This window comes from Gamsiella multidivaricata (assembly GCF_025024155.1).
Source record: "Gamsiella multidivaricata strain RSA 2152 chromosome Unknown BC939scaffold_6, whole genome shotgun sequence".
In the NCBI taxonomy this organism is placed as follows: Eukaryota; Fungi; Mortierellomycota; class Mortierellomycetes; order Mortierellales; family Mortierellaceae; genus Gamsiella; species Gamsiella multidivaricata.
Window position 1 is genome coordinate 305046 of NW_026251714.1, and position 12086 is coordinate 317131.

General features: G+C 49.6%; 3 protein-coding genes across 3 annotated transcripts; all 3 read right to left on the reverse strand.

Annotated features, from left to right (window-relative positions):
- Positions 1–1536: 1536 nt before the first annotated feature.
- On the reverse strand, positions 1537–3344 carry BC939DRAFT_392559 (armadillo-type protein; the record flags this gene model as incomplete). Its single annotated transcript, XM_051552035.1, has 3 exons — positions 1537–2247; positions 2361–2932; positions 3026–3344. 3 exons carry the CDS (start codon positions 3342–3344, stop codon positions 1537–1539), a joined length of 1602 nt encoding a protein of 533 aa, XP_051416430.1.
- Positions 3345–4250: 906 nt separating this feature from the next.
- On the reverse strand, positions 4251–5136 carry BC939DRAFT_257519 (uncharacterized protein). Its single transcript, XM_051551036.1, has 2 exons — positions 4865–5136; positions 4251–4766 (listed from the first exon to the last, which is right to left on the reverse strand). The coding sequence occupies exons 1-2, from the start codon at positions 5048–5050 to the stop codon at positions 4464–4466; spliced, it is 489 nt and encodes a 162-aa protein (XP_051416431.1). The 5' UTR covers positions 5051–5136; the 3' UTR covers positions 4251–4463.
- A 3974-nt stretch (positions 5137–9110) lies between these two features.
- Positions 9111–11955, reverse strand: BC939DRAFT_499355 (uncharacterized protein; the record flags this gene model as incomplete). The annotated part of the gene is made up of 6 exons (XM_051559933.1): positions 9111–10314; positions 10431–10522; positions 10652–10923; positions 11170–11511; positions 11611–11703; positions 11889–11955. The coding sequence occupies 6 exons, from the start codon at positions 11953–11955 to the stop codon at positions 9111–9113; spliced, it is 2070 nt and encodes a 689-aa protein (XP_051416432.1).
- Between the last annotated feature and the right edge of the window lie 131 nt (positions 11956–12086).

Sequence of the window (12086 nt, forward strand, 5' to 3'; positions counted from 1 at the left end):
GCTAGATTATCCCCCTAGGTCCCGGAGCAGTGCAATAAACGCGTCTGATCAATCCACATCCTACATCTTTGACTTGAACTCCCTAATCCTTTATTTCCCCTTGCCTCCTGCAACCTATACTGATGATGTGACCAACCGTCCAACCCTTCGGTCCTACTTCCTCCTCCATCCATCCATTTCAAAGGGAGTGACCATTTCCTTGCCGAAAAAAAGTCGCATGGTACCACATTATTAACGTGTAAAACAAATTCCTTGGCAAAATAAAATAAAAACTACCCTCGCTCGCGCACGGGTTCCCTATTATCATAATCGTCCTCATCACTATGCATCGCATGGGAGAAAGAGAGAGAGGATGGCAGAAGTGGACACGACAGGACACCATTACGGCCTCATCACCCTCCATATGCACGCCATGCATGCATGTATGTATATACTCATTTCACATAACCCATCGTACCACTTCCGTCCCCCCCTCGCCACCCTCGCCCTAGCGAAATGACTCAAAAAGCCCTAATAACCCCTCCTGCACCCTTTGACACACTCAGCACAGTAATGTTGTGACGTTACCCCTGCAGCTCAGAGATATGACACACGTACCTGGATCAATCTATGTACACTCATGCCATAGAGGGAGAAAAAAAAAAAAAAAAAAAAAAAAAAAGAGAGAGAGAGAGAGAAGAGAGAAAAAGAGAGAAAAGAAAGACGCGCCGCACACACACGCGCCGCGTCGCCGAAACATTTTCGTCGTTTCGTCCCACAGAGGGTCCCGGCTCTGCTGAATGACTCATTCCATGCTAAACCATTTTCGTAGGACAAACTTTTTTTTCTTTTTTCTTTCTTTTTCTCCTCTAGACGGTACTTTCTTCTGCGGGTCGTTTGCGCTACATCATCTGCACAAAGGGATATACAGCACAAACATTTTTTTATTTCGCTTCCAGCTATGCTTTGTTTTCTTACAGCCCATGTCCTCTACACCTCTCTCTCTCTCTCTCTCTCTCTCTCTCTCTCTCTCTCTCCGTCTAATCCAGCAACAAGTTCAACGGTTCAACTAGATCCACATCGAAGGGATATTCTTTTGCCACTACAAAATACATAACTTTTCGTGTTTATTCGGCTAAGGATAAGTTTTAGACTACAAGTCCAGTAAAGACATGGTGCGGTGATAAAGAACAGTGTAATGCGGTAATGAACGATGAGTAAAAGTACTTGTGAATAAAAGCACAGTGGTAATGATAATAATGATAATAATAATGATAGTAACAAATAGTAAAGACGGGAAGGGGTAGATGAGGGTGTGGCAACGATATACAATAATAGTACATTTTTACAACAAAATGGTGCGCACTTATAGGGATAAAGGAAGAGGGAGAGGAGAGCTGAAAAAAGAACCAAAGAGATAAGCATAGCGAAAAAAAAAGAAAAGAAAAGAAATAGAAACAAAAGACAAAGGGATCGAGGTATGCAAAAAGCGTTGCGAATTCCGGTCCAATTGTCGTCATGATCGATCGCACATCGATGGGTCCGCCAAATGAACGCTTACATGTACCCGTACGGGTTGTAGTCGTTCATCCCAATGATGCCCACGTTCCCAAAGTGGTTCATGCCAGAGAAACCGAACCCCATCATGTTGCCATTCAGGTTGTTCGGCATATTGGTCATGCCGTTCATGTTGCTGCCGCCGTTCATACCGTTCATGTTGCCGTTGCTCATAGCGCCAGGCATGCCCCCGACGTTGCTCATGTTCGACATATTCGGCATAGGCATCACGCTCATAGGTCCCAGGCTGTTCATGTTGTTGGCCATGCTCGCCATATTCATCGCCATGCCATTGGGCATGCCGCCCATGCCGTTCATGTTGCCCATGCCCATGCCGCTCAGGTTGCCCATACCGCCTAGGTTGCCCATGCTACCCATGCCAGCGATACCATTCATGCCGTTCATGCCATTCATAGGTCCCATACCGCCCATGTTATTCATATTCATGTGCGCGAGCTGGTTCACGGACGAGAGCTGATCACGATGTAGCTTGCTCTGGATGCGTTTGCCATAGGGCGTGTTGCGGATCGCAGGGAGCAAGGGTCGGATGCACTCCACGAGCTGTACGCGCTGAATAGGGTCCGCAAAGTCGAGGGCGGTTTGAACAACATAGTTGGCATAGGAATCCCGAAGAAGTTTGTCCAGGCGAGCCTTGTTGATCATCTCCTCAACCAAAAACTTGCGAGTGTCCGGTTCAGCAACACGAATGCACTGAGTACATACAGGGATATGGAAGTCAAAAACATAATGAGTTCAAAGGTCTCCAACCATAATCAATAGAGAAAAAAAAAGACGCTGCTTTTCAAACAAAAGAAATTATGTACCTTCTCGATGACATTGGAGCTGAATTTTTGAACCGAGAGCACGCAGACGTTGCCAATGAAGCGGCGGATTAATGCGTCCGTGAAGCGGTTGTCGGCAAGGTCCAACACATACTGGACCACATAGTTGCCGAAGGGATCCTGGACAAGTGCAAGGGCGTTGTAGGTGATCTCGCGCACGAGCTGAACCTTTTGCGAAGCCGATGCGTGATCGATGCAGCGCTGCAGAACGCAGCATCCGTGGCGGTGAGTGGCGACCTCAATGCAGTGCGCACTGATGGCGTTGTAAATGAACTGGTTGTCCTCCGACGCCAAGCGGTTGAGACACTTTTGAATGACATGGTTTCCGTTAAGGTCCTTGATCAGCGTCACAACACTCGGGTTCAGAGCCACAACAACGATCGCAATCTGCTGAGGAGTCGAGAGGAATTCGATCATCTTTTGGACAGCTCTCGTGCCATGCATGTTCAGCGAGATGTTGACTAGTTCAGGCGCCACGGTCTCGACGATAACAGTGCGCTGATCATCCCCGCAATACTCGAGTAGCTTCTGGCAGAGATAATTTCCGAACGGGTCTAAATCAGAAGGCCCAATCTAGGTTAGCATTCATGCTGAGGACACGGCAAGGGGCCGAATGCACTCAAGTTGTAGCACATTTGGAAACTTACCAGTCATCAGCTCAACAAAATGGCTAAAGACCTCATTGAAAATGATGGCCAAGTAGGCCTCATTCTGCTCCTCGAGCTTCTTTTGAAGGTAACGACAGCCGTGCTGATCCTTGCACAGAGAATAAATTTGTCCGACGAATCCCTCTAGCATAGCACCAGCAAATCGGTTTGCATCAACATCAACAACTGGGCGTTTCGAGTTGCCCTTGGCGTTGTTATTATTATTGTTGTTGTTGTTGCTGTTGTTGCCCTGTTGCTGCTGCTGTTGTTGTTGCTGCTGCTGCTGCTGCTGCTGTTGCTGTTGCTGTTGCTGCTGCATGCGCACGGATCCAGTAGGGCCGCTCGAAGGAAGGTCAAAGGCATTTCCGTTTTGAACAGCATTGAACGGAAAGCCAGCGGTACCAGGGAGTCCAGCGATGGATCCTGCACCGCTGATGCTGTTCATGCGCGAGTAAAACGAAGTTGAGCCAACGGCGCTCGACAGTCCTCCAACAGACATATTGAGACTGGGGCTCAAGGGCACTCCTGCAGAAGAACGCGACGAAGAGGGCAACACATGCGTGTGTGCATAGGGGCACATATCGCCCCGAGGACAGTAGCCCTGCTGGAACTGCGGGCAGATGTCCCCAGAGTTCTGATCAGATTTGACAGACAAGTCATCATAGGGTGTCAAAGCTGGGGGCTTGCTGAATCGAGTGGGGATCTCGGATGACGAGTAGGACGAGGTCAGCTTGGGAAGAGGAGACTTCAAGGGATCCTCAGCACTGCTGATCCCACCAAAGCCAATGATGCCGCTTCCATGCTGAGGCACAGTTGGGAGACGATCGTTGCTCACAGGAAGAACTTTACTGAACTGGGGCCATTCAGAAGTGCGACCCAAGTCGTGCGAGCTGGGGTGGCGCAAACCAGATGTGTGAGGAATCTGGGCAAGATCCGACGCACTGGACGAGGAAGAACGCTATTTGAGAGAGCCAAGAGATGAAATGTCACAGCCAGGTTAGCTGCAAGAAAAGTAAGTTGATAAAATTACAATAATCTTGTCACTGCATGTAACATACCATCGTAGGGAAGGTCTCGTCGTCATCGGCGCCCATCTGCAGATAACGAGGCAAGTAGGAGGTGCTTCCAATGGCCGAGGACCCCACTCCGAGAACCTGCTCATCCTTCCAAATGCTTCGCGGGATGGATGGAAGGCGGTCACGAGAGCTCGAGGTGGTCGTAGAGGTGGCGTCGTCGTCGAAAATAAATCTCTCCGTGAACTGGGAAAGATGGGTGCTGTCGCTAAAGGCGGACTCTGAGGGCGAAGTGCTCTCTGGTTTCGCAGCTCCAGCTCGTCCGATCTTGGGCAAACTATAGAATGCGAAGGTTTGAGGTTAATCGTTTGCCACCAAAAAAAAAATTAGTTTGGTTTGTTTTCGAGTTGATCAAATGCACAAGCTTACTCCACCAATCGCTTGGCCTTGTCGCCACCCAACGAAAGTTTGTCCATCTCTGCCCAGAGATCAACTGCGTCGTTCGAGTTACGCCTGGAAACGGGCAGGGAGCGAATGCTAGCCAAGCCTTGGGTCAAATCCGTGGTTGTGTTGGCAGAACTGCTTCCAGACTTTTTGTTGCCAGCAAGCATCGCCTGTTCTTCCTGCATTTGCTGAATTTCCAGCTGCTGCATTTGCTGCTCAAAGAGCTCGCGCTTCTGGTTGCGCTGGCGCTCGTGCTCCAGGCGTTTCTGCTCAAGCTTGGCCGCCTTCAAGAGTGGTAGAAAAAGTCAGGGTTAGAATGGTGGACAAGCCACAAAGGGGTAAAGATCAAGCGCATTCGACAGTGGGGATGCATGATACATACCACCTCACGATCCTCAGGCGATTCCACGGGAGAGTTGCGACTGCTGGATCCATCCTTGTCTCGGGAGTCAGATTGGGTCGAGCCGACAGCTCCGGCGCTTGCTCCGGAGCGACGCTGATGGAGGATTTCGTCGTCGCTGTTGTTCAGACCGATCTCGGAAGACTTGAACTGAGGTTTGGTGGCCATGGTAGAGGACACTTCAATTGGCTTGTCAAAGACGCGTAAGTCACGCAAATAGGTCTCGTACGTTGGTGGCTGACTGGAGGGCTCTGGTGGCATCAAGAGACGTCCAGGTTACAGGGTCTTGAGCGAAAGGGGCTCAAAATGGACAAAGTATTTCCAGACGCAAGCTAGAAAGGGCAAGGCGCAAAAAAAAGTGGACCGTGAGTGTCATGAAGATGGCGCGGGATATGACAGAATATCCCAAGGGGAGGAGGGCGGGAAGGTGTCAGCACGTAAAGCACTAGGCTGAATCCGTGTGTATGTCCTTCAATGGTGCATGTATATGTGTGTGTATGCAGTGTACGTATTTGTCCGTCTCCCGACGGCCCTTGGTGGTCGTGCAGGGAGCAAACCAGTGCTGCATATCGCCAAAAGGGCTGAAGCCCGAGGAGGGATGGCGATAGATCGCGCGTCAGGCAAACTGCGATTGAAAAGAAGGTTCCGGGGATGACTCCTTGCACTCATAGGATTGGTAAGAAGTAGACGGTAGGGCACCTTTGCTGCTTGGTCTGGAGGCTGTTGTGATCTGATGGATGATTGTTGATGTTTATGCGCTCGCTGAGCTTGCTGGAGGGATGGATTCTTCCAGATTGCGTCAATGGTGTATCCTAAAGCCGATGCTATGCCTGTTCTTGTTCCTGTTCCCGTTCCTGCTATTGGGTAGCGTTGATCCTGACTAGACCATGGAGCCATTGCCTTGGTTTGACTGTTGATCCGGTGAAGGAGAGGCCGAACCCGAGAGAGGGGCAGGATAGACGACTTACCGAAGGAGCAACGTCAGGGTGGAGCGTTGCTTGGTTGCTTGGTTGCTTGGTACGCGGTCAGGGATGAGGATGGAGGGAAAGAGAAAAAGACGACGCGAAGGAGCGGAGCGAAGGGGAAGAGGGATGGGGAGGTTGTGGGGTGAGATCAACAAAGGAGGGGAGGGAGGGGAAGAAATACAGAAAGAAATACAATGGGGATAGGATAGAGACTGGATTTTTTTTTTCTTGTGTGGGTTAAGATAAAAAAGTATGGTACAAAGAAGACACAGAAACAGAGGACTGTGACAGACAACAAAGGAGAACAACAATGACAACGACAACAATGACAACAATATGTCGCTGAGAAGAACAGGTGAACAGGAAATGGAGAGGAGGAGGAGGAATCTTTTTGGATGATGGAGATGGAGTGTATGTGTGTATGTATTTTTTTTCTTTCTTTGTTGCAGCCAAGCAAGGCAAGGGGAGGCGGAACAGAAAAAAAGAAAAACAAGAAGAAACCTTATTGATCGAAGGAGGAGGAGCACCAGTAAAAAAAAGAGATAAAGACAGATAACTATGAGGACTGCTGAGGTACGCTCACCCCTGGGGACTCTTTTATGGGCGGATGTGTGCGGATGTGGGTGGGAAGGGTGATTAGTAATGGAGCTGATGGGTGATGAAGAGCGAAAAATGAACGTGCGAGGGAGGGTGCTAGTGCGCGAGTGACACTCGGTATGGTGCAGACAGCCTGTGTGCCGTTTGTCTGTGGGGGTGTAGGGAAGGAGTCCAATCCAATCCAATCCAATCCAATCCATTTCGGGCGCCATTCGAACAGTACACAGATAGGCGATGCCATGCGATGTGAATGTACGTGGAGACACCATGCTGTGGCCATGCCCACATTCCCACCCTGCACCACCCACGACTCAGCTCAAAAATAAACAGCCATTTGGGCATGATTACTCCTTTTCATCGTGCACATAACGAATCCCGCACATGGAATAGAAACATAGCATGACTAACGGGGGCTACCTGTCCGCAGACACGAGTTAAACAAGGGCGTTCATTTGTGTCCCCGTTATTGGCGGATTCCAGCCGCTCACAACGAGCGTTTCTAAAGACACGACATGAGACATGACAAGAGTTGAGCGACGTCTGCTTAACGATGAATTGAGATAGTACGACAACCGTTTTCTAGCTCCCCCCCCCCCCTCCTCAGAACCCATGGTGTCGTCCCATATCTCTAGCACGACTTCGGTCCTCAGGCGCGCGCGGTACAAGGTATTTGGTTCTGCCGGGATATTGTTTTCCAGGCGGGATAAAAAATGTCGCTGCCATCCTGCATCCAGGCAACAGACAAATAAAGTTTACTCCCATGCAATTCCATGGTAAAAAAAAAAGGGGGGTGCCAACCTGGCCGGCAACATTCAACCTTCAGATCTCTCATGGCCCTATTCATCACCAACACTCAACACTGCAGTAGGTCGCTCGCTAAATATGTGATCTGCTGGACTCTCAACGGCCCTCATCACCGTGCTCAATATCGATCGATGGCAATTGATCGATGGAATGGATATCGCGATGATGGATGGATGGATAGGGTCCTTCAAAGTGTCCCAAGAGAACTGTAATCATGTGATATTATTTTGGGCCCTCTCTCTCAAGAAGGAATATGAAGTTCACTTTGCAAAATTTTTATTTTGATCTTTCTACTCATTCTCTCATCTCGCTCAAGACCTCCCAACTCTACACCTTGCCAAGATGAGATCCTTCACTCTCAAGAGGTCGCCGCCTGGCTGAGCATTGATCATGCATGGCTCAATTGCTTTTACCATATCCAAATATCGAAGGGATCTTTTTAGTTCTGTAAGTGTCGCGTCCCAAACACGAATTATTTTTATTTATTTTTTCGCCCCTACACCCTGCAGTATCTTGGATGATGATTACAGGATTTTTCCACGTCTAAACACATAATGTTGAGATTTATTGTTGCCTTCCTTCTGACCTTGATACGTTGCGGATCAAACTCTCTCCCCCTTCATTCGAGGCTCTAAAATTACTCGCGCAAGAAGTTTGTTATCTAACCCGTCAATATTGTCTCCCGAATGTCGCTTTTTAGATGGATCGATCAGTCGGCCTGTTACTCAATCTCGGGGGACACTCCTGGATCCTCCTTTCCGCTTGGTCGTGAATTCTTGTGTACTTTCGGTGAGTTTTTCCTGAACAACCTTGACGTTCTTTTTTCTTTTTTTCCTACGGCGCGTACATTCACTCATTCTGGGATGATGATTACAGGATTTTTCCACGTCTAAACATATTATGTTGAGATTTATTGTTGCCTTCCTTCTGACCCACATTTGGGCGTACGCCAACCTGAGAGAAATAGCCAGAAACCGTGCCATTTTTTCATAAAAGAACGTATATTAACTAAAGTGTATACTTTCGACCGGTTTGTATTGATCTTAGGGACCGATTTATTACTACCCCGCAATAACCAATGGACTCCAAGCGACCAAGTCGTATAGTCAAGGCTTTACATGGAGAGCATATTCAATCCGATCTTGAGTCAGGAAACAACAAAAGCCTTTGCTAGTCAGGATCAGACTGGCTTGCCGCTTCAGATACGAGAAGCACCATAGAGGTGATGTTCTCGTCAAGGGAACACCTTAAGAGTAGTCGGGTTTGAATGGCATCCCATCTTTTTTCTTTGGGAACACACCCTAGACAACACTACGCGGAGCACGCACGCCGTGATCCCGGAAATACAGCAACGGACTTGGATCAGAGTCGCAGTGCCCTGCAGTGTCCGCAGTGTCCTACAGTGCGGCATGGTAGTGCAGGAAGCCATGTTTTCTAAAAAAAAGTACGGCTATTCTTTATAAAATACTCTGAATAAAAGTTGCCCCTCTCCTATGCCAATACCTAGTCAAGGCATCTTTTTTTTTCCCATCTCTCTTTTTTATGCATGGGTAAATCCACCCCGATATCAATTGATCAATTAACTACGAAAAGGACAGGGATGTTGTGCACAGCAACGTTGTTCGGTTTACAAGGACACAGAAACATAGAACATTGGGTTTTTGTCACTTTGAACAGACAGCAAGCGCGTCATTTTTTTTTGCCCAAACGCGCGTTCGACGCGTTTCATCAAACCTTGTGGCACGGCATCTTTTGAATGCAAGCATGAAACACTTCGTTTTTAAAAAAAAAAAATTTTTTTTTTTTGCAACTGAAGAAAAACAAAAAGAGAGGGGATAAAAACAAGGGGATCTAGGACTATCTTACAACTTGGCAACAGGAGTCGTCGAGTGAATATGCTCATACATGGTCTTGATCTGCTCCTTGAAGTACTCGGCCACCTGTGGACGACGGACCTTGAACGTTGGTGTCATCATACCATTATCGACCGAGAACGCATCCGTCGTCAAGTACACACGCTTCACAAACTCGAACCCACGGAGTGCTCCAGCCTTGCCGGCCTTCTCGAGCTCCTTGTTCACCGCCAAAATCACCTTGGGATCCCTGCACAGCTTGTCAATTCCCTCCAAATCACCAGCAGTGACCGATGCACCTACCAACGTATTGGCGAACGGCAAGAACGTCTCGGGCTCGGGCACCATAACAGCCACCAAGGTCGACTCGAGCGAATCACCGTGGACGTAGATTTGCTGGACCAAGTTGCAACGTGCTCCCAAGATGTTCTCGATCTTCTCAGGTGCAATGTATTCACCCTGGGCCAACTTGAAGATGTTCTTCTTGCGATCAATGATCGTGAAGCATCCACGCTTATCAACGAATCCGATATCGCCGGTCGCGAGCCAGCCCTCAGCATCGATCGTCTCCTTCGTGTTCTTCTCATCCTTGAAGTAACCCCTGAAGACAGTGTCTCCACGGATCCAGATCTCTCCACGGGGGTAAGGCTGGTCCGTAGAAAGGTAGTTCATCTCGGGAACATCCACCAGCTTGAGCTCGCAGCCAGCGCGAGGGCAGCCAATGTGTCCAGGGATATACTCATCCGCCATCGTGATCGTGGCCGTGGCCATGCCCTCCGTGGATCCGTATCCCTCCAGAACAACACATCCGAACGCAATGCGCAAGAAGCTGAGCACCTCCTTTGCGATGGGTGCGGATCCAGTGAGGATGACCTGGACGCGACCACCAAGAGCCATTTTGACCTTGTTGAACAGGATGCGATCCCAAAGGGCGTGGTTAACGCCCTTTCCGGCAGCGAGGTTGGCCATCTTGGCGGCAACTCCGCGGCGTGCCAATGCACCGACCAGACCGGGGGCCTCGACGGTCGAAGCCACGAGCTTGGCATAGATGCGGTTCAACAGACGGGGCACAGCTGGGAAGAATGTGGGACGGAGCTCGGCGACGTCGTCGAGAAGAAGGAGAATGTCTCCACGGAAGTATCCGATCTTGCCGCCAGCATACATGACACAGCTGTCAACGACACGACCCATGATGTGGGCGAGAGGAAGGAAACTAGAGACAAAAAATCATAGGCAGGTCAGTACTCGCTATCGCTAGTAGAAACGCTTTTTTTTTTTTTTTTCTCTCTCCCATTTCCACATTCTTCGTCAGAACTGTAAAGAGCATACCTGATCAAGACATCGTCCGTGGTAAGGTTCATGCCCTCGCGGTTGGTACCAATGGTGGCAACAAAGTTCCTGTGGGTCAACATGGCTCCTTTCTAATTGTAATAATTGACAACAACAGAAATAGAGCGAATCGGAATCAGAAAAAACTGTCCCTCGTAGCCACTTCACCGGACCGAAAAATAGGCCGCAATTTCGAGGCCTGATATGCTCGAACAACTTACAGGCTGACCAGTGGTTCCAGAGGTATAGCAGAGCGAGGCGACCTCGTCTGCCGTGGGAGGCAAGTGCTTGCGAGGGAAATTTGCACCCAAGGACTCGATCTCGTTGAAATCATAGACCTTGATGCCCTTCTCCGCGCCCCAGGCACGGAGCACCTGTGCGGCCGAGGTGGCACCGGGGACGGAGACGGTATCGTGGAGCGAGTCCATGCTGATGATGGCCTTCAGCTTGGGCAGCTTCTCGGCACTCTCGAGCATGGAGGCAATATGGTTGGCTGGTTCATGCCCCGACGCCCAAGTCGATCACGGATGTTGTTGACACGCGGTCAATGGTCGCACGGAGAGGATAGAAATGGGGGAAATGGAAAAGTACAATTTTTTTTTTTCGATCAGATTACACGCACACGTACACGGAGCTTTTTTCCCTTTTTTTCCCTTTCCTTCAAGAACGACAAGTCCAGCATTCTTTCACGTGCAGGAAGGCACCTCAAGAAAGGAAAATCTTCATCTATTTTGCTTACCGCTGGCGACAACGATCTGGATGTCCGCATGGTTGACAATGTACTCGACCGCATCAGGGCCCAGGGTGTCGTAGAGGGCGACCGAGACCAGGTTGTAGCAGTTGCAGGACATCTCCGAGATGAACCATTCAGGACGGCCGTGAGACCAGATACCGAGGGACCATCTGTTGAGCTGCTCGTTGCCGAGGATGACATCGTTCAGGTGCATGAGACCACTGCCGAACGCATTGACGCGCTGGTTAATCTGCGCGAACGTCTCCCAGGTGTAGCCGCCGTAGGTCTGGGCAACCGTGTTGAACGGACGGTGGCCCAAAAAGTCGTTGTTGGCATACTTGGTCACCGCTGCATCGCATAATGAAATAGGATTGATGTTAGTTAGTAGGACTGTTGGCCATTGAATTTAATTCGATCGTTGATAGCATCGACCGCCGGAATCCTTACAGTGTTGCCAGACATCATAGAGGGTCTTGAGCTGAGGGGCCTCACGGATGTTGCGGACTAGGCCATCGGCATAGGCAACATGCCTGTAGTGACCTAGAGGAAAGGAATGCCATGGATCAGAAAATGGAAAGGATATCGTTAGACAGGATCCGGTTTCACTGTGTATCAGAAGATGTGTGCAACCACGCACGTGGGGTGGGCGTAAAGTTCAGGGATCGTGGAGTAGGAGAGAAGGAAGAGCAGCTGGGATCATATCAAGGGCGACTTGCCTGTGGCACCGGGGGTGCGGGTGCCGGGGACTTCCACACTCTGCTTCTCGAGGTTGTACTGCTTGAAGGTGGGCATGGTGGTGATCTATCTTTGTGCTGTTAGAGTCCGGAGGGGGGAGTGTGTCAAGTTCTAGGGGCGGAGTGGCTGGGGGAGGGAGTGGGGAGGAATGAGGAAACGGGGATGGAGAGACGAGAAAGAGGAATGAG